This window comes from Nannobrachium achirus, assembly GCF_963921795.1.
Source record: "Nannobrachium achirus genome assembly, chromosome: 20".
Lineage (NCBI taxonomy): Eukaryota > Metazoa > Chordata > Actinopteri > Myctophiformes > Myctophidae > Nannobrachium > Nannobrachium achirus.
Window position 1 is genome coordinate 36,188,817 of NC_137827.1, and position 26,901 is coordinate 36,215,717.

At 40.5% G+C, this 26,901-nt stretch overlaps 1 protein-coding gene across 7 annotated transcripts in view; it reads left to right on the forward strand.

Moving 5' to 3' along the window:
* Positions 1–25,627, forward strand: part of pacs2 (phosphofurin acidic cluster sorting protein 2) — an 84,764-nt gene extending 59,137 nt beyond the window's left edge. For 4 of the 7 annotated variants that reach the window (XM_080751398.1, XM_080751399.1, XM_080751400.1 and 1 more), the window contains 19 exons: positions 248–328; positions 1,613–1,681; positions 1,831–1,982; positions 3,617–3,707; positions 4,445–4,516; positions 5,693–5,817; positions 6,869–7,001; positions 8,213–8,317; positions 8,460–8,566; positions 9,181–9,335; positions 10,421–10,531; positions 11,229–11,337; positions 12,666–12,698; positions 15,510–15,552; positions 18,811–18,853; positions 19,771–19,945; positions 21,768–21,994; positions 22,195–22,308; positions 22,723–25,627. In XM_080751398.1, coding sequence (XP_080607524.1) covers positions 248–328; positions 1,613–1,681; positions 1,831–1,982; positions 3,617–3,707; positions 4,445–4,516; positions 5,693–5,817; positions 6,869–7,001; positions 8,213–8,317; positions 8,460–8,566; positions 9,181–9,335; positions 10,421–10,531; positions 11,229–11,337; positions 12,666–12,698; positions 15,510–15,552; positions 18,811–18,853; positions 19,771–19,945; positions 21,768–21,994; positions 22,195–22,308; positions 22,723–22,841 — 2,064 coding nt within the window. In that variant the 3' untranslated portion in view covers positions 22,842–25,627. The remainder of the gene's footprint in view (positions 1–247; positions 329–1,612; positions 1,682–1,830; positions 1,983–3,616; positions 3,708–4,444; positions 4,517–5,692; positions 5,818–6,868; positions 7,002–8,212; positions 8,318–8,459; positions 8,567–9,180; positions 9,336–10,420; positions 10,532–11,228; positions 11,338–12,665; positions 12,699–15,509; positions 15,553–18,810; positions 18,854–19,770; positions 19,946–21,767; positions 21,995–22,194; positions 22,309–22,722) is intronic. The other 3 variants (XM_080751402.1, XM_080751403.1, XR_013963154.1) reach the window with 2 other exon arrangements.
* Positions 25,628–26,901: the final 1,274 nt, after the last annotated feature.

Here is a 26,901-nt window from a genome sequence, read left to right on the forward strand (position 1 = left end):
TTAACTACAAGTCACAGGAATTTGCATGGGTCTCATTGAGGGATAGCGCTGGGAGCATACAAATTTCAAATTACATAAAGTGCAGCACTTAAGTGCAAATTAAGAATTTTTGGAAATGAGGTTGAAGCAATTGCATTAGAGACAGATCTCTTGGAGAATGACATTGAATGTCTAGACAAAATACATTTCAGATGTATTATAGGCAAAACTTTAATCAGGCCTCCTTCTCATTCATGTGTGCTGACAGGATCTTGAAGATGACGAGTATGATGTGAGGAAGCCAAAGAAACAGAGGAGGTCCATTGTAAGGACCGGTTCCATCACCAGAGTAAGTGACACAATCAAATCTAGAGGGTTATCCACTTAAACCCTATGGTATATAGCAAAAATAGCTGATCTACAAGCACGTTGTGAACTTGTAGATCGGGTATTTTAGGTATGAATACAGGTCTGCCTTGAGATTTTCCAATTGCTTTGCTTTGGACACAAAAAGTTTGAATACCACTGACTGTTGTAGGGAATGCGTCAAACCCTGTTCTAAACAAAGACAACGATTGGATTGGATATTCTGTAGCTCCCAATAGGCTTTGCTATGCAAGTACACTACACGATTAAAGCATACTGGACAGAGAAGATCCATCATGTGGATATTATGTTTCCTCTGATCAATACTAACCTCAGTTTTTACCATGTACAGTATATGGAGATATTGTACAGTAGGCTACGTTCCCTGTTTTCTTTGTCTTCGATCCCCACTCATTCACATTTTGTGATGTTTTTACCTTGGTTCATTACCAAATTAGCTGAAAATGTTTAGCATAATAAAAAATGAATGAACAGAGGTGTAGTGTAGATAATCTTATAAGTAACGTTCTTTTTTGCCAGTGGTCAAATGCTTAATAAGACAAATTCAACACGCCTCAAGTAGTGCAGACATGTTAATGTTTTGATGCTTAGGGTCTGGGCTGTTATACTGTAGTTATTATTAATCCTGGGAAGCAGTAAGAATGCATGTACCGGAAAGGAGATGAGGCATGTTGCTTGATTATTGATTTACATGAAAACACACATAGGTGGATCAATAACCAACCAGCCGGTCAGTGAAAATTACAGAAACGGCTTCTCTATGAACAGTGGTTTTGTCATGTTTGATCTGCATTCGATTGCTCAAAGAGTGACTGGAAATCAATTTAATTGACTTGTACACAAATAAAAATATATAAAACAACTAAGTAATTGAGCAAGGAGTCAAGAAGGCCTCCTCTGAAAACAAAAAGATTAACCACTTAAGCCGTAAACTGTAAGCCCTATATAGTTTCTTGTACTACGAATAAAGAAAATAGCTCCCAACACATCACGATGCGACATGTTGTGAGCTTGTGGATCTGCTATTATTTTATGGTTGTTGAGAGGATATGAGCAAAGAACCATTACAGTACATACAGTACATACTATAGTCTATAGAGTTAGGAATTCTAAATCGGTTGAACAGTGTCATTGTGTATCCGGTATGAAATCAAGCTGATCTCAGGTAGGTAACTAGTAAGAGAATGTAGATGCTAGTACGTTAAATGGCTGACGTGCTTGTCTTTTCTATTTTTCTATTCTTTAGCAGCAGAACTTTAAGCAACGGGTTGTGGCCCTGCTCAAGAGGTTCAGGGTGACCGATGAGGTGGGCGAGGTGAGTGTCATGTTCCTTCTGCTTCTACTTTATATACAAACAGTAAAAACCACAGGGTTACAAATGTGGTTATATTAACAATGGTGTGTGTGTGTGTGTGTGTGTGTGTGTGTGCGTGTGCGTGTGTGTGTGTGCGTGCGTGCGTGTAGGTGCTAGACTCGGAGCAGGATCCGGCAGAGCCTCCTCCTGAAGTGGAGGAGGACTTGGACCTGGAGAGTCTGGACTTTGAGAACCCCAGCGACAGCGGACCTGAGCTAGACGATGACGACAGCGTCCTCAGCACCCCAAAACCTAAACTCAAGTGAGTGGAACGCGGCCGGTGCATAATTCACTTATTCTCAACGTCTGGCCCACCAGGGGTCCAAAATAATGGACCCTTAAAAGATTTCACCCCCCTACTGATTACTCACGCTATGGAGACTTATAATATTAATAATATATATATATTTTTTTGTCGCATTCATAAGAAGAAAATGTGATTACAATAAATGTACCCCCATTGATACCGGATGGGGACCCAAATGCATTTCTGGAATCAATGGGGGTACATTTACTATAATCACATTTTAGTCTAAAAAAAACTTTTTTGTCGCCATGGCGTGAGTAATCAGTAGGAAAAAAAAAGTCATTTTGGGGTGAACTACTCCTTTAAGCATCTATAACTCTGAGAGGGTACAAATGGTCCATTTGTCCTCTCTCACAGTTACAGACCCATAACAGTCCATTTGGACCCACTGGTGGTGACTGCACCTGACGTTGAGAACCAGTGGTATAATTAAGCAATAAAAGTCCCCACAACAGCATTGCTCTTTATTTATTTATTCTTTTGAACTGGATGTGCGCAACCCACTGTTTTGAAATAATTAAGCAATAACTCACTCCAGGCCATTGTATTATTGTCATTACATCACATCTAAAGGCTGTTTTTCGCAGATGGCCGACAACCCCCTTAGGTGCGATATAATGACATAAAAACCATAGATGTATCACAATTAAAACTGTTTTTTAATAACAATTTCATTACTAGAATATTTTCTACAAAGAAAGCAGTACCTGGCTTCCTGCACAAACAAGGTGGTTTGCTTTTCATGTTTGCATTTAGAATTATCTTCAAATTCGTCGTCCTTTGATGCTTCTGAAGAATTAAGATTACTTCTTTTTCCTGACACCAGTCATCAAATCATTTCCCCATTATGGTCCCCCCCCCCCTCCCTCAAGCTCATCTCCTTTCTTCAGCTCTGTGTGTCGTCCTTTTACAGCGTGACTTGTCCCTGGAGACATTACTCTATCCACTCCTCGATAGTTAAGCTCACACAGAGACTGAAGTTCACCTTTTGTTGTGGGTTTCATCTTGCCCTACAGTTAGTAGCCTACAGGTTTTTCTTAGCCGCAGAGTGATATAGAACTGTACAAAGACATTAGACTTCATATCCATGGTATGTGGTTATTGTACCACACCTATCAACCAATCAGATTGCATGATTTGACGATTTGATGTGCAATTTAGGCATTTAGTACGAAGTACGTGCTCTTACCACATTGACTAACGTGGTGCAAGATCAGAAAAAGTATGACCTCTAGTCACTATCAACAACATGTTTGATAAGTTTGCGTGTGCGTTTGTGTGTGCATGTGCGCATTCATGCAAAAGAACCACCGGGGAGAAATTCACAAAGAGTTAATACCAGTCATGGCCATTTCTTATGGTGCGTTGATGGTTTAAATCTGCTACATTTTTAGACTGCTTTTACAATCTCGGTCAGCACTCTATATTTGATTAAAAGATTAACTGAGGGATTTTTGTATAAATTTAGAATAGAACTCTTGTGATGATTTGAACTCAAACGATGCCATGAATATTGTGAGGGATGAGCCGGATGACGTAACACATTCCAATGGATCACAGCATGTTCAAAGTATGTCCCTTTTTTTCAGGCCATATTTCGAGGGCCTCTCCCTCTCCAGCTCCCAAACAGAGATTGGGAGTATCCACAGCAGCCGGAGTCACAGAGAGCCTCCTAGCCCGGTGAGACCCCCATGTTAACTACATGAACCCTGGTGTCCCTCTTCTGGGACAACCAGTCAGCAGAAATAGCCAATCTACAAGCTAATCCTTTAAGTACACGTAGCCTACATATTAATGACTTTAGTACAGGGGTCTTCAACAGGGGGCCTGGGACCCCTAGGGGGTCCTCAGAGTTACTACAGGGGGTCCTTCAAATATTTGTGTTTTCCTCCTTTTTATATTAACCACTTGAACACTTGAACAACACATGGCGTCTATATTCTGTGAACGTAATAGCAGATCTTAATAATAGCAGATCTTAATAGCAGATCTATATAGATCTACAAGCTCACAACGCCTCGGCTATCTTCGGCAAAGAGGTTTGGTGTAGAGGAGAAAAGGAGCAGACAGAGTGAAAGGTCAAGTTTATTAAGTATTGACGGTTCAAGTGGTTAAATATTTGAAAACACAAATTGACACGAATCCAAAATACACTGATGATTGTGCCGTCAAACAATGAAACTATATGGTATCTATGGGTTGTGGGGGTCCCTGCTTCATCTCTTTCTCTCGACTAAGGGGTCTTTCTGTACCCCTCTGGCTAGGGAATTCTAAGACTGTCCCAGCCACTCTGGGGAATCAAGCTGTTTAAACCTAATCTACTATTTATGCTTAAGGACTATCAGACTTATGGAAAGGTTATTCTGCTTTCAACTTTTGTGTGATTACAAGTTCTCTGTTAACTGTTACTGTTCCAGATTGACCCAGACAAAACCAAGTGTGGCGGTGCCAAATTCCAGGGGGACAGTGTCTCTGATAATGTCTCTTTTGTGAGTATTAGACAAAACAAACAGTGCCTTCTACTTTCTATTGGTAAAGAGACACTGTGTCTCTCCAATAGGCAGCCACAGATAAGACAGTTTCTTATCATATTAAGTAGGGATGCCCCGATCAGGGTTTTTTTGCTCCCGATCCGATACCGATCAAATATTATTGCTTCCGATTCGATCCCGATCTTTCCCGATCCGATCTTTTGGCAAGGCATTAAGAAGAAAAAAAAATCTATTCATTCTATCACTTGGTTCTCAACCTTTTCAGGCCGTGACCCCCAAAATAATCATATTTTAACTGGGGACCCCCGACCCTGAAGAGTTGAGGAAGTATATTTTGTATAACACTATTGTGAAAATAGCAGATCTACATGCTCGCCTCGCAACGCGAGGAGTTGTGAGCATGTAGATCGGCTATTTTCACAATTTCTGGCTTTAATATTTGACAATTTGGCCAATGTTTAATTTGTCATTTTAGAGGTATTAAAAAGTCCTTAATTTTTCACTTTCGAAATGTGCAGATACCCTCTATACACTTAAACTTTATGTTGATTTGTTTACTGTTGAGAGAGAAAACAATGTTGCACATTAAGTTAATCATCTGGGGACCCCCCCAAAATAATTTGAGGACCCCCCTGGGGATCCCGACCCACAGGTTGAGAACCACTGAGCTAGTTGACAGTGCAGAGAGACATAATTGCCTTCCTTTGATCCATTAGCAAGGGGCCAATTACTACTTATTGGCATCAGCTGCCAGCTGTACACAGAGTCTGACACAATCACCTTCCCTCTGCAGTGCTCTGTCTGTCTCATTTCTCCAAAAGCCCTTGAATATGATTGAAAATGATTAAGGATTACTGTGATTATGGTAAGCTTACATTTCATATCGCATTCACCTTACCTGTAACTTTCAGTACTCCCAGAAAATATTTTTTTGAAAAAAAAAAAAAAAAAAAAAAATTTTTTTTTTTTTTTCGATTTTTTTTTTCCCCGATCTCCGATCTTATAAAAACGGCCATATCGGCGGCCGATCCGATCACGTGATCGGGATCGGGCAACACTAATATTAAGTACTACTCCATCTTTCTCTGTCTCTCTGTCTCTCTCTCTCTCTCTCTCTCTCTCTCTCTCTCTCTCTCTCTCTCTCTCTCTCTCTGATTGTATGCTCTCCCATAGGAGGTACCAGAGGCAGTGACTCCAACCACAGAGCTAGAAATGGACACCATGGACACATTTCTTGAGAGACTGCCCCCTACTGGCAAGATGACCAAGACAGAGTCCCTCATCATTTCATCAAATAGGTAAATTATCATTTATCATTTACATAGGTATCGTAAAATAAAAAAAAGAGAGAGAAAATCAAATATGGCACAAAGACTTATTACCATTATGGTCCTTGGTCTCACGGATAAGCAACAAAAACAATTTTATTATTTACAACATTGCTTATAAAATGTAATAAACTACAAAATCATCATAAAAAACAATGCTATATACTAAAACATAGTATCCCTCCATTGCCAGTTAAATTAGGCATACCTATGGTCTTTTTCCAATAGCCTTTTCCTAACCAACACCTTAAAACGATGTAGGTTCAATCTTTGATGAGCACAGGTAACTTGTTTCTCTCCTTTGTTCCTTTGAATGAAAATAAAATATGTTCCACACATTCAGAGATGCAGATTAGCTATGCTAGCTCTGGTACAAAGGCTGTGTGATTCCCCTACAGTAGGAAAGTAGTTGTCCAGGAGGTACTACTTAGTCTAGGTTGGTGCCCTCTAATTAACTATTTTGTGGACCTCATCGAGCAACGCTGCTCTACTCTGGCCTCAACTGGCAGCCAAGCCCCTGAAAATGACCCACCACCACCCTAATCAGCTTATTTTGTGACACCTCTAGTTTGTTCTTAGGGACATTGAAACAACGCTGGCATAGCGGTAATCAAATTTGCACTGGGCAAGGCTGTTAGCTAGGAGTCTGATATGATCCCTCTCTAAGCATCCAGGCCTTTCTAGCCAAAAACCTACTGCAGGCATTCACTTTCCTCAGCATTAAAAATGTATATCTCTCATATTGTCTTTGTACGGTAAAATAGCAGAGACTTAGGTTCTACCTCCATCATGGTGCCTTTTAGCAATCCTTTTGTACAGTAGACCTATTACCCCAATTCTTCTCTTCTCTTCTCTTCTCTTCTCTTCTCTTCTCTTCTCTTCTCTTCTCTTCTCTTCTCTTCTCTTCTCTTCTCTTCTCTTCTCTTCTCTTCTCTTCCCTCATTGATATACTGTATTCCCTGCCACGTCCCTTACATTCATAATTCTCATCAATATTGTACCCCTGCTCATGTCCTTACAGGCAGGAACCTAAGATACCAGGAAGGCGGGGCAGGAGTACATCGCTTAAGGAGCGTCAGCCTAGTAGGCCACTGAATGAGAGGGCCAACAGCCTGGACAACGAACGTTCCCTTGACACACGCTGCCATCTACAGGTAGAAGCTGAGAACAGCAACCCGACCCGATGTTGTATCCAATTTTCCCCTCCCAACAATCACGGTGGCGTACCCCATTCAAGGCTGAACCTATTATCTGACCCCTCCTCTTGTGTGTGAGGGAGGTTCACAGACTTATCTTATGTCACCGACTGGATTGGAGACTCCTCAATCTCAAATCTTTAATCTAAATACTGTAGTGTGAAAGGAACAGCGATGGAATGTTGAGCAGAAGGCTGCAGTAACCATTAAGAAAGGGTCAAGTGGCCTTGTCTATAATTCACCTTGTTAGAACTGAAATCTGCATAATATTTTCATTGAATATGAAAAATAATTAATGAAGTAAGGTTATTTACTCCTGGCCATTATTTCACAGGGATTCACCCTGTTCAAATTGTTGGGCCCATTTGGTTACATTTGTACACTGTCAGGGTTATGGATAAATGAACAGATAATTGCATAAAGTCAATCTTTCAAATATCATTCACGTTAAGATGAATCACACTAAGAGCCTTCTGTCATGTCAAGTCAGAGTAGCGTGCTACCACTGTGACCGATGCCCAGATAAGCATAAGATATAGATATCTGGTTGGATGGATGGTATTTAAAAAGCAGTATTATTCAATTGTAACCCTGATTTGATTCCTGTTTTTTGGCAGAGTAACTGCTGTAGTTTGATAGTGCTGCTACAGTAACTGCCATGTACAACCCATTAACCAACAAGCCAACACCAGAGCATGGTCAATCTAAAGCAGGGGTCTTCAACAGGGGGTCCGGGACCCCTAGGGAGTCCTCAGAGTTACTAAAGGGGGTCCTCCAAAACTGAGAGATAGAAACTTTTTTCCATTGTATATATTAACCACTTGAACCCTAGTGTCCATATTCAGAGAACTTTAGACAAAAATAGCAGATCTACAAGCTTGTAGATCGTCTGTTTTCGGCAAAGAGCTCTAGTGTAGAGGGGAAAAAGAGCAGACTAAGTAGCTGTACTTAGTGAAAGGTCAAGTTTATAAAGTATTGACGATTCAAGTGGTTACATTTCTGACAACACAAATTGACATGAATCCAAAATACACTGATGATTGTGCTGTCAAACAATGAAACTATATGAAAAGGTTGTGGGGGTCCCTGCTTCATCTCTCTCTCAGCTAAGGGGTCCCTGGCCTGAAAACGTTTAAGTCCCCTGATCTAAAGTCCTCTTTCCTCTCCAGATCCCAAGGAAAACTGTGTATGATCAGCTGAACCACATCTTGGTGTCAGACGACCACCTCCCTGACAGCATCATCCTCATCAACACCTCAGACTGGCAGGGCCAGGTGAGGAAAGAGAGCTAAAAATAAATTGGGCGTGAGAACAGCTTAGATTGACTACACACGTATTTGAGAAATATTGACAATTTCTATCATTTGGAGTAAATTCCACATGTCCAATGCCTCTCCTCTCCTGCCCTCCCCTCAGTATCTCTCGGACATCCTTCAGAACCATCATCTTCCAGTGGTCTGCACCTGCACCACGGCGGACATCCAGGCTGCTTTCATCACCATCGTGTCGCGCATCCAGAGATTGTAAGTCAGGTTCTCACAAAAGATAACAAGTAACACTTTTGCTTGTTATTCTCTGCATTTCACTTCACAGAAGTAATAGCATATCGCCGTTGTCGGGTGGAAACCTTGTCTCTCTATCTCCCAAGTTTCAAATTTGTACGTTCTTTCGCAAAGTAAAGCCCTGCTTCATCATACAAGGTCGTCGCTACAAAATTAGTGAAAACAGCAGATCTACAAGCACAACGCCTCGCGGTGCGAGGCGTTGTGTGCTTATAGATCGGCTGTTTTCACTAGTTTAATCATTTTTTAAATGATAAATGCAAAACGAACGGTTTTGGACATACAAGGCTTTCATCCGACAACGACGCTATGCTCCCTGTGCTCTACTTAGGCACACCCAACCTACTGTATCTTGCATGCGTCTATAGACTATTTAGTGTATGTGTATCTGGCTATTTGCTTTTATTTTACTTAGAGTAATTGTACTGTGTGTCCTTGTGCCATGCATGTCAGGATGTACCAATGTAATTTATCAATACAATATGTTCCTACAAAGTCCACAAAGTTTCCTGTACAGTATATTCCCTTTACCTGGTGATTCGATGTGCTTGATGTTCTTTGTTTTCTCTCCCTAGTTGTAATTGTAACTCCCAGACGCCTATACCAATAAAGATAGCTGTAGCTGGGGCTCAGCACTACCTCAGTGCCGTCTTAAGGCTGTTTGTGGACCATCTCTCTCATAAGACGCCTGACTGGCTGGGCTACATGAGGTTCCTTGTCATCCCGCTAGGTTAGTTGTAGCATGAAACAATAAATAGTCACTGTCAGGTGGGAAACCTCTACCTCCATATTTATTTTCTTGCCCTACTTTGTCATATGACAGTTTCATGGCCTCCATCAAACACAATCAACATTAACCATAAACAGACCAATGTCTTGAAAAGATCTAGGACCTTACCATAATAGAACACCACATAAAACAGTTTAGGCTTCTTTATTTCTTACTTCTAGAATCTCAAATCAAGCAAGACAAAAAAGGTCCTGGAGATGCCGGCCAAACTGAAAATAAACCCTATAGGACTGTCAAAACTAGCTCCCTCCTTTAAAAAACGAACCGCTAACTAAAATCTACCGAACAAAACAGGATACCGGTCATCCCCAGGCCAAACTAAAATGCCAGCCTGGTGAGAGAGGAGAGGTAATTGGGTCATTAAAGGCACATCCACATACAGTAGATGACAACAAACATTGCCGTGCAAAAATCTATCTAACAAGCACACAACACGTTGTGAACTAGATAGTATATTTGAAACATTTTGAAAGTGAAATTAAGTCTGTGTCGGGTTCTATGCATTTTTAACCAATGAAAAGTAATAACAAGAGCTTGTGGCAATATAATAAATACTTTGGATCCATTGGAACGTAGGATATTTTTCTCCATTTCCTGAAAATGAACGGTTTTGGGCATCCAGGGTTTCTGTCTGACAGCAATGAAATATTACTTAGATATTATTGACTTCACTATCTGCTGTATATCCTTACTCAGTATATCGTCGTTGTCGGGCAGAAACCTTGTATCTCCAAGTTTCAAATGTGTACGTTCTTTCGCAAAGTAAAGCCCTGTATCCTCATACAAGGCCGTCGCACAAAAGTAGTGAAAACAGCCGATCTACAAGCACACAACGCCTCGCGGTTTTGTGTGCTTGTAGATCGGCTGTTTTCACTAGTTTAAATCCTTTTTAAAAATGATAAATGCAAAACGAACGGTTTTGGACATACAAGGTTTTCACCCGACAACGACGATATGTGATGTTGATAAAAACAGCTAAAACAACATCCTGATTAGATTGTATGTCTTTCCTGGACTACATTCAGGAGCCCATCCAGTCTCTAAATATCTGGGCACCATCGACTATCGCTACAACAGCTTATTCCAGGATGCAGCATGGAGGGACTTGTTTCACAAACCCGAGGCCCCTGTCGTGGGTAGGACACAATATGAATGTTTTATTACAAATAAGCACAGTAGATATTATATCTAGATATTACAGTTATATTTGCTGTTCCTTATTTTTTGCTGTGCGCTCATATAAGACATTTATATTTATGCCATATTTCACATTTCTATATTTCTATTTCAGTATTTCTTGGTGTGCTTTTGTCTTGTTATATTTGTGGAACTGGAGAGCGACAAAACAAGTGTCTTTTCTTATAGCCAAGTGCAGACATACATGGTTGTATGAAATAAATAGTCTCTCTTTCTCTCTCTCTACGTACGTATATACAGTATATGTATATGTAAATTTATGCTATATATAAAAGAGGGACAGGGACACTGTTACGTAGATAATTAAAGCTTAGCTGCGCTCTTGTTACTGTAAGGCACAACTTTGAGTGTTTTATCACTTTTACACTACACTGAGATATCTAGTTTCGAGGAACAGATAATGAATGCATTATAAATGTGTGTATGTACGCACGCACTCACTCACTCACGCACTCACACGTGTGCACAGACAGACACACACACACACACAGACAGACACACACACACACACACACACACACACACACACACACACACGCACACACACACACACACACACACACACACACACACACACACACACACACACACACACACTAAGCAGGAGAAGAATAACAATTGTTGGGTTCTATACAGCACAGGAGGACCCAGATGTGGTTTCCAGGGTAACGCAGTACATGGTGGGGGCGAATGGAGCCCACCAGCTCCCCATCGCGGAGGCCATGCTGACGTACAAACACAAGAGGTAGGTTGATTTAAATGGTCTCTCTTGTATTATAGTCCCGTGTATGTTATAACACAGTGATTCTCAAAACGTTTCATGTCAAGGACCCCCAAATTAGTTAATGTGCTGCATTCGGCCATGGACCCCCATCTGAAAATACTATATACATATTGTTGTTAAAATGTCTCAAAATAATATTCCACGTTACATTTCTTACGAGATTTGTTTTTGAAAATGTATATCTACAAGATGTATGCAGGGTTAAAGTGGTTGAAATGATTTTGATGCTATATGAACCAACTATGTTAACTAGCTTGGGGAACCCTCTCTGTTCCCCAGCTACCCTCTGTGACTTTGAGAACCACTGTTAAAACAGTACAGTTTCAGAACCACACTCCATATGTTTATGACTTAACCCAGAAATGGGGAATTGGGGTGTGTCTTTTTAGAGAGGGGCCTATACTTTCGAGGATTTGTCTAACAAATGCTCCTAATGCTGAGCCTATGTTTGTTTGGTTGCTTTGTACTTTCAAAAAGGGGGTTGAAAATGTTAAAAGTACACCCAAATTACACTTTGAAGTGTTGTTTTCCTTTGTGCCACTCGGCAACCCCACTGAGACCTCAGTGTTGATGAACCCACAAGGGACAGGTGTGTCTAAAACTGAAAACACATTTCATGGGTACGACCTGTGGTAGGAAAGGTACTTGAATATTTTACTTAGGTAAAAGTACCAATGCTGCAATGTAGAAATACTCTGTTACAATTAAACATTCAGAATTAAAAAATTACTTTAGTGAAAATACAAAAAGGTAACTTTTCAAAGGTATAAAAATGGAATGGCAGATCTACAAGCTCACAATGCGTCATGTGAGCTTGAAATCTGCTATTTTCAAATGGCCGAGGTATTTTGGGCTGTTGTGGTTAATGTATGTTTTGTAATAATTTTGTGATAATAATCAAAATCTAAAGTTTTCAAAAGTACAATGTTTGGGTCTGCGGTGGTAGTGGAGTATAAGTAAAAGTAATGAAAATTGGAAATACTCAAGTACAAATACCTTAGAATTGTACAGTACTTAAGTAAATGTACTTAGTTACTTTCCACCACTGGGTACGACACTCTGTACACACACAACCCCCTTTTGAAAGGAACAAAAAGAAAGGCGAGCTGAAAATGTCATGTCACTAATGACGTTGAATTTTTTACTAGTGTCTGAGTTTGTGTGTGCGGGTTAATATCTGATATGTGATGTGAGTCTTGTCCTCTAAACATCACTGTCTTCTCCATCACCGTGTGCGTGAATAACATGTTTTCCTTTTTTGTGTTTATTTTCTTTTCTTTTCTTTGAAGGAAAAAGAGCTTTCATTTTGATTTTGCAGTAAGGTATTGTGGTCTGCTTCAGTCTGTTTGTCTTCCTCCTCTCTGGTGATTCATGCGCTTTTCTGTGTTGGACCCCCCCCTCTTTCTATGTGTGCTTGTTACTTGTGCTGCAGCTCGCCACTTTAACAGTTTCCAAGTAATGCACACACACACACACACGCACGTGCGCGCACGTGCGCGCGCGGGCACGCACATAAACGCACGCACATAAACGCACGCACATAAACGCACGCACAGACACACAGACACACAGACACACACACACACACACACACACACACACACACACACACACACACACACACACACACACACACACACACACACACACACATTGCTTGGGCACCAAGGGATAATTAACAAAGGATTAATATCTAACTCTGATCTTTATATTTAATGCTTATTTTTATGTCTAAATAGATGTGAAATAATTCTTCAAAAGATCCTTTGGTCTGATGAAACGCTTAAGATCTATTTTATACTTCGTTCAGTCATTCAGTACTACGGTGTCGCACAAAAACTGTGATGCGATGTGCTGTGAGCTTGTAGATCGCCCATTTTTAGTCTTTTTGAAAAATACATTTTGATTAACACCTTTTAGTTTAGAGGCTTATTTCCTTCTACATGAAAGGAAATTATTGAGGTGCAGTCACAATGTTACCAGACTGATAATGTTAAGAGTGTACCTCCAACCTGTTGGATCGGGGTAAACAAACTCTGCAAACAAACCTAAAATGCACCCACATTCTGGAGCTGAAGTTATTTTTACGCTCCATGTAATTATTAAGTCACAGTTGAACAAAACGAGCGCTGATAAGGTGGCAGGTTGCCATTTCCAGTACAATGAACCCTCTCCTTCTTCCTCTGGATCCTCTCTGCTCTTTCCTAATCCCTATTTCATCCCCGTCTGTGACCCTCAACACGCTTTGGGCCATTCATGTCTGTCTGCTATTGTCTCATAAAGACCGATAAATATATATACACAGTATTAACAATGACAACGAAAGGTTTCTTCTGGCATAATAGGTCCATTTGAACTATGGATGGAGAAGATTCTTGTCCCATCTTCAGTGTGTACAGTACACAAACCAGGAAGTGTATATACATGCATAGTCCGCTTGAGGTTAGAGGTCAACTAAGTTGACTTGAGTATATGTGCTGGTGTTAACGTCACACTAATCATCATTTGAATTTATTCATAGTAAGTCTCTTTTCAGTCCTCACAGTTTTAATGACAAATATAATTATGCAGCACTTTTCTTAACAAGTGTGTTGAGTGCTATAAAAATAAAAGGAGCAATGTAAACACATTAATCAGCTGTAATACTGCTGCTGGCTATAAAGCCCACTCAGCTGAGCACAAATAGCAACAGCTACATTACATACTGACAGCAACCCATCCATAAATATTGATAATACTTTCAGCACTGTTTTGCTTGATGGTCTGCCTAAAAGCTTTATTCAGTGGGTTCCAGAATGTCTAGTTCTAGAACCACATTCTAAACTCGGCCTGGAAAATGCATGCATTTCGTTTTGTCCAGAGTTCCACTGTCCATTTTTACATGGACTGAAACCCGCATGTATTAGTGTGCCTTTCGATTACGTCGCACATTTGAACAAAGACATCGAACAGAAATGATGTTCCACAAAGATAAAAAGGCTGAGTCATCATGAGCCATTCTTGCGAGTTGAGATGAACGTGCATCACATACTCTACATACCCGGCAGACATTTGGCTGTTTCCCCTTCTGGCTGCCCTGACAGTGATTTTGGCAGGGTTTGTGTTGTGTTGTGTGTGGGTCAAAAAAAAAAGGAAAAAAAAAAAAAAAGGACCCTAGCCTGGATTGCATACTGTACCTACTGTAGAGACTTCTCTCTCATTCTTTCTCTCTCTCTCTGTCTCTCTCTTTCTGTAGTCTCTCTGTTTCTTCCCTGGGGGGGCGATGGCAGGTTTCTTCAAGGCAAGAGCACCAACCTTTTACCGCCATCAAGTCATCAAAGTTTTGACATATGTGTCAGATGAGCCTAGATGATAGTTCCATTCAGGCTATTTTTCTGGTGCATATCAGGAAAATAGGGTGCTTTATAGACGTACTGTAGTGATTGCACTACCAGTCTCAGGTAGTGCATGGAACCAGGAATAGTACTGTAGGTTGCTGCTCTTCCCTCTCACCCGCTCTGTCCTATCTATCACGTATACCTCCTTGTTGAACTTACATTATGCAGCTTCTCTGTAGCCGTTCCACTTATTGACGGACATGCTGTCTCCTGAATGCTGTTCAGTTGGACTTGTTTGGTGAATTGGTTTTGGTCCCTGCAGTGGTGGGATAGCTTTGGGATTGGCTACCTATTAGCTTGCATGCCTTGCTTCTTGCTTGTCTGTAGTGGTGGGGAGTGAATGAAGGGGGTGCGGGGTGGGGTGGTAATTTTAGATATCATCCTTTAACAGGGGTTCTCAAGCCAGGCCTGGCATCAAATGAAGCATGCTCTGTACACACAGTGTTTGAATGTTGTAATCATGTAGTGTTCATTTTCCACTATTCACATACTGGAAAAGAAAGTAGTCCAGATTTCAAAGTTACTAACCATAGATCCTAGTACTACTAACTTTAGATGCTGTTGATGTTTCTGTGCATTACAATCTTTTACTTTGCAGAAATTAGTAGCTTTAGAAACGCTTCTGGGACATAGTGCTTTTTGACCACATTTGGTCAGTTAAATTTACAATTCTCTTCCATTTCAAGACATAGTTTTCCTCTTCTTGCCTCCTTTATCTCCTGTATTGCCTGTTTGGGCTCCTCTGCCTCTCCACAGCCCAGATGAGGACTCGTGTCAGAAATTCATTCCTTTCATTGGGGTAAGTCACTACTGATTTCTCTGCCTAGAATACCTAGATGGAGTCATATGCCATTTGCCATTTGCCCGTAAGGCCTTTTGCATAAGTGGGATTTAGTATAACTGTTACTCAATCTGTTTTATGCTAATTACCCAGGGGGCAAACCAGCCTTTTTTTAGGATACCTGCATTTGCCCCGACATAAAAAGTTGTCCACCAGAAATATTATCTATGACCCAGTAGGATCACAACCTATATGGACAACCCGGTCAATTTGTACAACAAAGTCCAATATGGCCGCCTCAATATTAGCCCCTATTAGTTTTAATGGGGGGTGAATAGGGCAACATTTTAAACTGAGGGATATTTCCACGAAACTTCACAGGTTGATCAATGGTATACATATGAACATTTTTTGTATTGCAAGTTTCCATGAAATCCAATATGGCCGCCACAATATGGCCGCCATAATGTAAGGACCCAGAAAATAGGTTTTGCCTCTAACTTCTGAACCAGATGAGCTAGAAACGCAAACTTGGTGTCTATTTCATGGTGTCTGACCATGGGAGACTCAATGGAATAGCTAATTTTATTATTGGGTGTGTCTGGACCTTTATTGTGCATATTTGCAAGATGGTGGATTCCCAAAATAGAGCTTTAACATAATTTCTACCATGATTGTTGACTGCTTTTGCAAATACAAGCAATATGAATCCATTTGCTAAGATTTATGGCACAGAAGGGACTTATACCTGTATTATTCTTGAGTTTGCATGTTGTCAAAATGGCTGTAAACGAGATATTATATTTCCTGTCCGATTCTACTGTATGTAGTTGTAGCAATGACTTCAGATAAAATCAGAGACCAAAACAATGTATCTTAGAAATTATTTTTTTATAAAAAAAAAATAAAAAAAGAGAGAGATTATCTCAATGAAATGAATGCAACTGCCTTTTTGGGTCTTTCACACATAGACATGCACATGCTTTCCAACAACTTCAGCTTCAGGGAAATTATAATGAACACATGATTAAAACAGGCTGCATTATAATGCAAATAATTGCTAGTCACTATCACTGTCATGTGTACCTATCCTGCTGCATCTTGTCTCCAGTCCTTGGCAACGACACCCCAAGTAGCATGCAATTCCCTTCTTCGCACATGAACAGTTTTTCTGGCAGCCTTTGATACAGCTACATGATATTGCCTTGTCCATTGATATAGGCCAGGCTGGCTCTGTAGATGGACAGGGGACTGCCTTCCCATGGCGGCAGCATGATATAGGCATCTATATCATGCTGCCACCCACCTCCTAGACCTTCCAGAGCTGTGGGTGAGAACAGAGCAGGATGCATATCTTCCTATCCATCACATGGTCTCAGCCCTTGGACTCGCACAGTGTCGTGCCCTGCCCTTTATTCACAGCCTGAGTGGCAGAGATACCACCAGCTATCCCTTTTTCACTGGAAAGAAGGCATGGTTCAAGACCAGCATGGGTCTAGATCTCCCTGCACTTCAGGAGTTTGGTGAAAATTCCTCTTATTCCCTCTCAGAGGATGTCAAGAATCAGGCTAGAGACCTCACAATAGCTGTATATGCATCAAAAGCTGACCATTCGGAGGACTTTGACCTGGCAAAGCTGAGAGTGTACAAGTTCCTAAATAACCGATCAACCCTGTTGAAGCTGCTGCCACCTACAGGAAATGCCTTTGGCCAGCACCTGAAAAGAGCTGCTCTTGCAGCCATAATAGATAAAACTGCACACATCGCGAAGCCTGACATCCCTTGCTTCACTGAATATGGATGGTCTCTCAGTGATGGGAAGGCAGTCCCCTGTACATCTACAGAGCCAGCCTGGCCTATATCAATGGACAAGGCAATATCATGTAGCTGTATCAAAGGCTGCCAGAAAAACTGTTCATGTGCCATCCATCCATCCATCCATCTTCAACCGCTTATCCGGAATCGGGTCGCGGGGGTAACAGTTCCAACTGAGACTTCCAGATTTCCTTATCCTGCGCAACTTCCTCCACTCCCTCTGGGAGTATACCGAGGCGTTCCCAGGCCAGTCTGGAGATATAATCCTTCCATCTGGTCTTAGGTCTGCCACGGGGTCTCCTCCCAGTGGGACGTGCATCGAGGACCTTCCTAGGAAGGCGCTCGGCACCACCTAAGCTGACTCCTTTCCAAGTGAAGGAGCAGCGGTTCTACTCCAAGTCTCTCTCTGGTGATTGAACTTCATGTGCGAAGAAGGGAATTGCATGCTACTTGGGGTGTCGTTGCCAAGGACTGGAGACAAGATGCAGCAGGATAGGTACACATGACAGTGATAGTGACTAGCAATTATTTGCATTATAATGCAGCCTGTTTTAATCATGTGTTCATTATAATTTCCCTGAAGCTGAAGTTGTTGGAAAGCATGTGCATGTCTATGTGTGAAAGACCCAAAAAGGCAGTTGCATTCATTTCATTGAGATAATCTCTCTCTTTTTTTCTTTTTTTTAAAATAAAAAAATAATTTCTAAGAAACATTGTTTTGGTCTCTGATTTTATCTGAAGTCATTGCTACAACTACATACAGTAGAATCGGACAGGAAATATAATATCTCGTTTACACCCTTTTGACAACATGCAAACTCAAGAATAATACAGGTATAAGTCCCTTCTGTGCCATAAATCTTAGCAAATGGATTCATGTTGCTTGTATTTGCAAAAGCAGTCAACAATCATGGTAGAAATTATGTTAAAGCTCTATTTTGGGAGTCCACCATCTTGCAAATATGCACAATAAAGGTCCAGACACACCCAATAATAAAATTAGCTATTCCATTGAGTCTCCCATGGTCAGACACCATGAAATAGACACCAAGTTTGCGTTTCTAGCTCATCTGGTTCAGAAGTTAGAGGCAAAACCTATTTTCTGGGTCCTTACATTATGGCGGCCATATTGTGGCGGCCATATTGGATTTCATGGAAACTTGCAATAGAAAAAATGTTCATATGTATACCATTGATCAACCTGTGAAGTTTCGTGGAAATATCCCTCAGTTTAAAATGTTGCCCTATTCACCCCCCATTAAAACTAATAGGGGCTAATATTGAGGCGGCCATATTGGACTTTGTTGTACAAATTGACCGGGTTGTCCATATAGGTTGTGATCCTACTGGCCTGGGTCATAGATAATATTTCTGGTGGACAACTTTTGATGTCGGGGCAAATGCAGCACACCTTCCTTTGCCCCCTGGGTAAATCCTTTCACTCTACTTTGAATTCTACAGATGGTGAAAGTTGGCATTGTGGAACAGTCATCTGCAACGTCAGGCAAGCCATAAATACACATTTCCAATGGGTGGTTGCTGTTTGGGGTAGAAAGAAATATCCATTATAACACATATTTTTTTGCATAATAATTGCATGCCATTCTCTGCCCCTAGAATGTGGGCCGAATGCAAAGTTGTGGGATCGAGTCCGGCTCATGATCCATGTTGCATGTCATCGCTTTGTCATCGACCATCACCTTTCCATCTCTCTCCCCACTGCACTATTTAATTTAGCAGAAATGTTTAAAAAATACTAAAAGACTGAAAATGAACTTTGCGGTAACACTTAGTATGCATCCCATTATAATCATCCTTATAATGCATTATAATCTACTTAACTCATAAATACTCATAATGCTTTATAATAATAATCATAACACATTGTAAAGAATTTTATAATGTCTTATAAGGGTAAGGATGATAATACTTCATAATTGAATCACACTCACAGACATTTTGGCAAGGATGTGGTGTACTATAATTCTTATTGTTGTAATACATTATACTGTATTATAATCACTGTTATATTGCATTATAGTGTGAATACAGCAAGTGCTGACATTCCTCAAGGTGTATGCTGAATTTCTTTAGTTTTTCTTCATAGATTTAAAGTTCACAATAACCAATGATTATAGTAAATTATAATCACACTATAATGCATTATAACAGCGATTATAATGCATTATAACATCATTATAATGTCTACATCTATGAGAATTATAATACATCTGCTGTGAAATGCGCAAACTGGCGTGGCGGTGAAACCCCCTCTTCTGCGTTATTAAAGTAATCTGCGATTATGAACGCTTCAGTTGCCAAATGTTAATATTTTAGAGGCCTGTAAGTTGTATGGTCTGGGTCTGTGAAACACTGAGCAATGAACACGGTTCATTTTTCTCCTACTCTCTCGTTACATAGTCTGCTGGAATGAAGCCTCTCAACTCTTCTGTCCTTCAGGGGACTCTGACGACGCTGCTCCCATGGGGTCAGCGCTCCTTTCCTCCACTCCTCCACAAGTGTCTCCTGCTCTCAAGGAAGCATCCCCCACACCTCCCTCCTCTCCCTCCGTCACCACTGGTTTCTGTTACAGCAGGTATATCATGCCGGTCCGGTCAAGGACTTTCCCTGCACCTAGGAAAGATAATACATATGAAAGGATTTTCAGCCATCGATGTTGGTCTGGTCAGCAATTCTTAGATTGCGCTCGATAGATAAACCTGCCGTCGCCGCGGCCGTCTCTACTACGGCAGAAGGTCCCTTCCCACGTAGCGCCTACTCCGTCTGCTGCGTGTGCGCGTCGCCATGGCAACCAAAGCGTTCAATGAAAGGGGTGGGAAGTTCTGGGAACCCGTCGCCGCCGAGGCTTTGCTTAACCATTTTGATCGCTACGGCGATTACGTCATAGCAGCCGTAGTCCCACCTCACGTTGCAGTACTAGAAACGGTCTGCTTAATGTCGCTAACTATGATTCTGTGCTACATGTTTCAAATGTTGGACTCCCTCCAAAGCAGACCTGGTCTCATGTCTAGATTGGGTATAAATCAATAGAGAGAGAAAATATTTGTACCTGAAATTTTATTTTCTATTTACTGACGTTCAGGCATTACCGCCCACTCCGCCCAGTCACTTTGTTAGTTACGAAACTTTGCAGAAGGTCAGGATATAGAGTCATGCCTGATGAGCAAATATAGTAATCCATTGCAAATGCTAAATTTTATGTCCTGTGAAATTCTGTACGCCTATTAGTACAGGCATTATAGGAGTTAACCTAGGACAAATTGCAACAGAAACTATTTCAACTTTTTTTGTTTCATAAATATGTTGGTAACAACATATCAAACGTCCTAAGAAATCCCAGTGGTGGAACATATTGAAAGAGCTGCTGAAGGTTTGGGTCCCATTAGCCCTACTATTCAGGCCAAGGAATGTTTTTCGTGCAAAAGTAATGCTTGCAATGGATTCAGAATCATGAAAAACCCTCGTTTGACCCCTCAAATGCTACTTAAAGCAGATGTTCTTTTCTTTTTTTACCCTGTACAGTAAAGTTAATGGGACCCAAACTTTCAGCAGCTTTTTCAATATGTTCCACTACTGGGATTTCTTAGGAATTTTGATTGTTACCAACATATTTATGAAACAAAAAAAGTTGAAATTGTTTCTGTTGCAATTTGTCCTAGGTTAACCCCTTATTATCCATAGAATGCCTGTACTATATGCCTCTCTTGAGGAATGAACTTTTTTCACAGACTTACGCCTACTTACGCTTTCTTCAGGGGTGATATGCCATGGGCTCGCGTGGGCTCGGCGAGCCCACACTTATCTTGCTTATTTTGACAGGCCTACACTTATAAGGCCTGTCAGTGATGCTGATATTTGTGGCAGGCAATCAGTGATAACGCATCTCCTCTCACCCTGTGTTCAGGGGTGTCGCACCAAATTCTGGGCCCTGGGTACTTTAACTATTGAAAAATAGCAGATCTACAAGCTCTGCGAGCTTGTAGATGAAAAATCGTGAAAATGTGTGCAAGTCTTTGAATATTTCAAATCCTTCTGAGGATTTTTGAAAAACCTATGTTTCAGTGGTGCTCAAACTTTGTCATGTGAAGGACTCCCAAAGTGATATGTATTTGGCCATGGACATCCATCTCAAAATATTGAGTTCCAGGGACCCCCCAGAAAATTTGAGTTACAAATGTTTGCTTAAAAAATACATATATTCAAAGATTTGCACAAATGTTTTCACGACTTTTCAAAAATAGCACATCTACAAGCTTGCAGCACGGCACTCGCTAAAGTAGCTAGCTAAAGTATGAAATAATGAAGGCCCCCTCCACCTTGGGCCCTAGTAACTCAGTCCCACGTTTCCCCCCCTTGTGACGCCCCTGCATCTCCTCTCACCCTGTGTTTCCCTGAAGTTCTGCCGGCGGACAACAGGGGGAGCTGATGGGACTGCAGGTGGACTACTGGGTGGCTCCTACGGACAGGAAGAGAGACATGGAAAAGCGAGACACTTCCTCCAAGAACAGCCTGAAGTGCACGTTCCGCTCGCTGCAGGTCAGCCGGCTGCCCGTGGGGGGTGCAGAGCTGAGCACCCTGCCTACCATGTCCATGACTGTGGTGACCAAGGAGAAGAACAAAAAGGGTAAGATGTGGCAACTGCAGCTTTTGGTCTTAAAGTGGTCTGTTGCAGATATACTTCTCTGGCTACGTTGGGAATAGCCTTGGCTGTAACACTTGTTTCCATGTCATTTTCATTATTTGGTTGATATTAGACTTCTGGACTTCATGCAGGGCTGTCACGTCACCTAATAACTGGTTTATCTGTTGTTCCCTCATCACCAGTCATGTTCCTGCCAAAAAAGAGTAAAGACAAGGAGGTGGAGTCCAAGAGCCAAGTGATCGAGGGCATTAGCCGGCTCATCTGTACTGCCAAGCACCAGCAGACCATGCTGAGAGGTAATGATGTTCTCATTGTCCTCTCTCACTCTCTATTTTAAGAATGAGTGGTCTGTTCGGATCGGAATGGTGTAGGAGAGGAAAAGAAATAAACAAATGTCCTCGCAGAATGTGGCCATATCTGATTTTCACTGAAATCCCATGTGACCTTTGTACAAATTCAGGACAAAACAAAGGATAGGGCATCAGGTAGATGTAGTCATCCAACCCCCATACAATATCAATTATCATTACATACAGTAATACAATTACATCTTAGTTGCTGGTAATGTTCAAGGTAGGATTGTGCTGATATACAGTAAAAACCTGCTAAAATTCCTAAACTGTAATTGCTCATATTAACAAATTCAATTTACGGCGCGATATGATGTCAATTTAAAGTGATGTCTGTGCTATGCCCTCTTCCTCCCACAGTGTTGATTGACGGTGTGGAATGGAATGACGTGAAGTTTTTCCAGCTGGCTGCTCAGTGGTCCTCACACGTCAAACACTTCCCTATAGGGATCTTTGGACATTCAAAAGGCCCATACTAGTGTCCTGTAAGAGACTGCAGCCCTTGAGGACAGCCTCCCCTGTCTGTCCACTCCCTTCCCCACCCCTTGTGCCAACACCGTTTAACCCACCCTGTCCCTCTCTGCACACATTCATCCTACTGTCTTAATTTAAAGCTCCTGCTTTCCTCGTCTTGTACATCTATTCTATCTGACGATGATGATTATCTTTTTTGCGGTTTTTATTTTTATTTTCTATTTATGTAAAAACTTCTCGAGGCAAGGCTGCCATGGGGAGATTTCCTTACCTGGCTTTTTAAAAAAGAAATATATCTATATATCCTGCTGATGTTTTATAGAATTTTGCGACAAAAAAAAGAAAAAATAATCCTAATTAAATAATAATTAGAAAATAATTAATTAACATCTAACATTAACAAGTGCCCAAGCTTTCCCTTCGCCATTGCCACTGATAAAAAAAAAGAATTTGGTGAAGTTGTTTTTAAGCTCTTTGCCCGTAACTTTTATCAAGATTATTTGGTGGGAAAAACGACAACAACCAAAGGTGATCACCTTGAAATGATGGACACTGTGGGAAGAGATGGTCACCATCTTGTCTTGAACCTCTAGAGCTGGGACTTGGATTCTCAACTCCGGGAACTGTTAACAACTCCAGACTCCTCAAGTCTGATTTATACTTCATCTCATAACAGTGTTGTGTGCCCAAAATAGCCGACCCACAAGCTCACAATGCGTCGTAGATGTGATGCGTTGTGAGCTTGTAGGTCGACTATTTTTGGCACACATCATTGTCGTGCAACGGAGCATAAATTAGTCTTCACATTCTCTACCCTAAAGAATAGAAGGGAGAAAAATGTTTCTGGCCTTTGACCCTTATTAGACTTTGCACTGAAAGAATGAAAGAAGACTGAAATGTGCAATAGACTGAAAGATATGTGAATGACACTCAGAAACGGACCCTGTAAACAACCCTGCACTGTTCATACATCACATATCGCTCTCTTTTAATGTGGTTAACACTTCTTTATCCTTATTTGTCCTCTTAATCTCTGAAATTGCACCCTTGTACCTGATATTTGAAGAGTTTTGCTCCAAAATGTGGAATCCACCATGTGAAAAACAGAAAAGCGACATCCGTTCTTACAACATGATTAATAGTAAACCTAGGTGGGCTGTGATATTACATACATTTCATGTATTCCATATACAGTACACAGCCTATATAGATCACTCCCATGCCCTCCCGGTTGCAGACTCCTCGCGGCAGCATTAAAGGTTGTTGCAGTCTTTGTGTACAGTAATTCATTGCGACTTGGGGTCAGCTATTGTCCTTTAGTTTCATATCCATTTGAAAGTTCTGGCTGACAAAATGGACCATATTATTCTCCTATACCAACTGGGCCCGAATGATTGCTGGAGAATGTGTTCCGTGTGCAGCTTGTGGAAAAGTGGATATATTTTATTGAACACATGTTTTCTGCCAGAACTTTCAAATTGATATGAAACTAGAGGACAATAGCGGATCCCAAGTCGCAGCAATGAATTATTATGCGAGTACACACAGAGCGCTACAACTTTTAATGCAGCCACGATGACTCTGCTATCCGGGAGGGCATGGGAGTGATTTATGGCTGTGCGTGTGTACATGGAATACATGAAATGTATGTAATATCATAGCCATTCTAGGCTACACTAATATCATAAAAGTAAAAAACTCACAGCCAAAATAAATGCATGTGACCATTGTGTATTGAAATACCAAAGGGTAAATTTACGTTTTGGAATCAAACTCTTCATTTCTCAATGCTCACACTCCACTCAACACACTCCAAATGTTTTGCAGACAGCAAATGGTACTTTCTTGCCAAGGGAATACCCATCAGACGCAGCTGTCAGTTATTACCTGTCTGGTATTATAGTTGACTTCATTATGTAGAAGTGAATGTATTGAAGGTACCTTAATGTAAAGCACTTTTTAAATGTTTGTCCATTAGAGTAGTATTTTAAAACTTGCCCCAACACCCCTAATGTTAATAGCTGCAGTTCAGAGGCACATAGAATTGACACTGCTATCTGACGTATTCTTAAGCTGAACAACGGCACAATTTGTTAACATAGTTGATTTGCAATCCATCATCTGTATCATTTGTGTATTGTGTAATATAATTTAATGCTCAATCTGAAAGGCCCAAATTGGACTACTTAGATTTAATTATAATTTAACGTTAGACTAGAATGTATAGAAATGTGACTTTGATGTTTCGAAAGTGGTTTTAAGCTGTAACAGTAGAGGTTTATTCCATCTTTAGTTGATCGTTTTGCATAAAACAAACACAAAACAAGTGTTTGGGTCATTTATTATTTTGATTTTTTTCCAGTAGTGGTTTCATTCTAGCCATTGCCAATATCTTGACAAGTGCCTAAATTGCCCAATTTTGGCTACTTACTATATAGCTCTTCCATGGCTTACGTGGTGCTGAGTCTATAATGTAGGCAATTTGTTATTCTCTTCTTTGTGATCACAAAAGAAAGATCTGATTTAAGTTCTAATAATCCACACTTTGCCCCAAGGACCCTGCCACCTGAGGGAGGAAGAAGTCATGCTCTGCACAATTGACTCTCAAGAATGGGTATAAATAAATGTACCCAACAACAACGCCCCATTATTTACATGAACAACATTTGCTCATAAAAAAGACATTTAGGTGATTTAGTTTTCTTTTCATATTGTTTTGGAAAGGCTTGTTGAGACCAAGAGTTCCCTTAAGACTACCACTGTAATCCCAAAATTGGGAATAATAAACCTACTATACACACTAAATGTATTGTTTGTTTGTCATCATTACATTTGTTTCATGTATCTTCAAAGTGAATGTAGTAAAATATTTCATTTGTGTGTGTGTGTACCACCAGTTCTCAACTAGTGGTCCGTGGAACCCCCAGGGGTCCTTAGTGGAGTCCCAGGGGGTCCCCAGCTAAAATGATTGATAGTTATCAGCAGGGTAATTGTAACTCCAATTCCAAAAGTGTACAAATGGAACAAAGGGGACTGGACAATTTGGTTATATTTGCACACTCCCAGAGTTATATTAAAAGCTTTTAAATATACACCCAAAAAAATAATCTCTCAGTTGAACACATTTTAAATGTGTGAAACTTTTCCACCCATTTTATATGAGTAAATTTATATATGGGATATATGTAGTCCCAAGTCAAATCTACATTCAATGCAATGCATGTTGTTCAATTAGTCCAACTCATTTTCATTAACTTAAGCCAAGTTAATTATATGAACTTAATTAATTTACGTTTGTCCAACTCAAACAAATGTTAACGTAAATGTGTTGGTTCAACTCATTTTTATGGAATTAAGCTAAGATAAATAAAATACTTTTACATTTACATAAGAAGAGTTCGGTTTCAGGTTTTCTTCTGGATGATTTGTTTCAAGTTTTACAATATCAACATACAGATGCATAATGGATATATGCAATAGCAGTGATTATTGAATAATCAGAACATTTAAGAGAAAACCAACGCAATAACCTCAAAGTTACCATGAGTTCTTCTCTTTTAGCCTAGCATGGGGAGGGAGCTCAAGCTTAAACTAGCAGCCTAGCAGTTAGGGTTAGGGTTTAGGCTCAAATACTGACAAATCAAATTCTGACATATGACAGTCATCTTGCCAAGGCAGACACATTGATATGATACATTTAGCATTTTTAGCTCCCGAAAGCTTAAACATTTCCCTGAAAACCTAGAAAAATGCTGTTCCCAGCATGCTTTGCATAACATGTGACCAACTTATTTGACCAATCAAGGGAAAGGGCTGGAGTCACTTCTCAGATCTGTAAAATGTACTTAATAAAATTGAGTTGGATTCAAACAATATTCTCAGAATGATTTCAGCCTTAAAAACTACTCAATAAAATTGGTGAGAGGCGTGGTTTATGGGACTCTGGGAGTTTTCATTGGAACTCATTTTCAATGTGTTTTTAAATTCCATTACTAAGATTTGAGTTACATGAATGTAATATAAATGCATAATGTTAAATGAATAGATTTTGTATAAGCACTATTA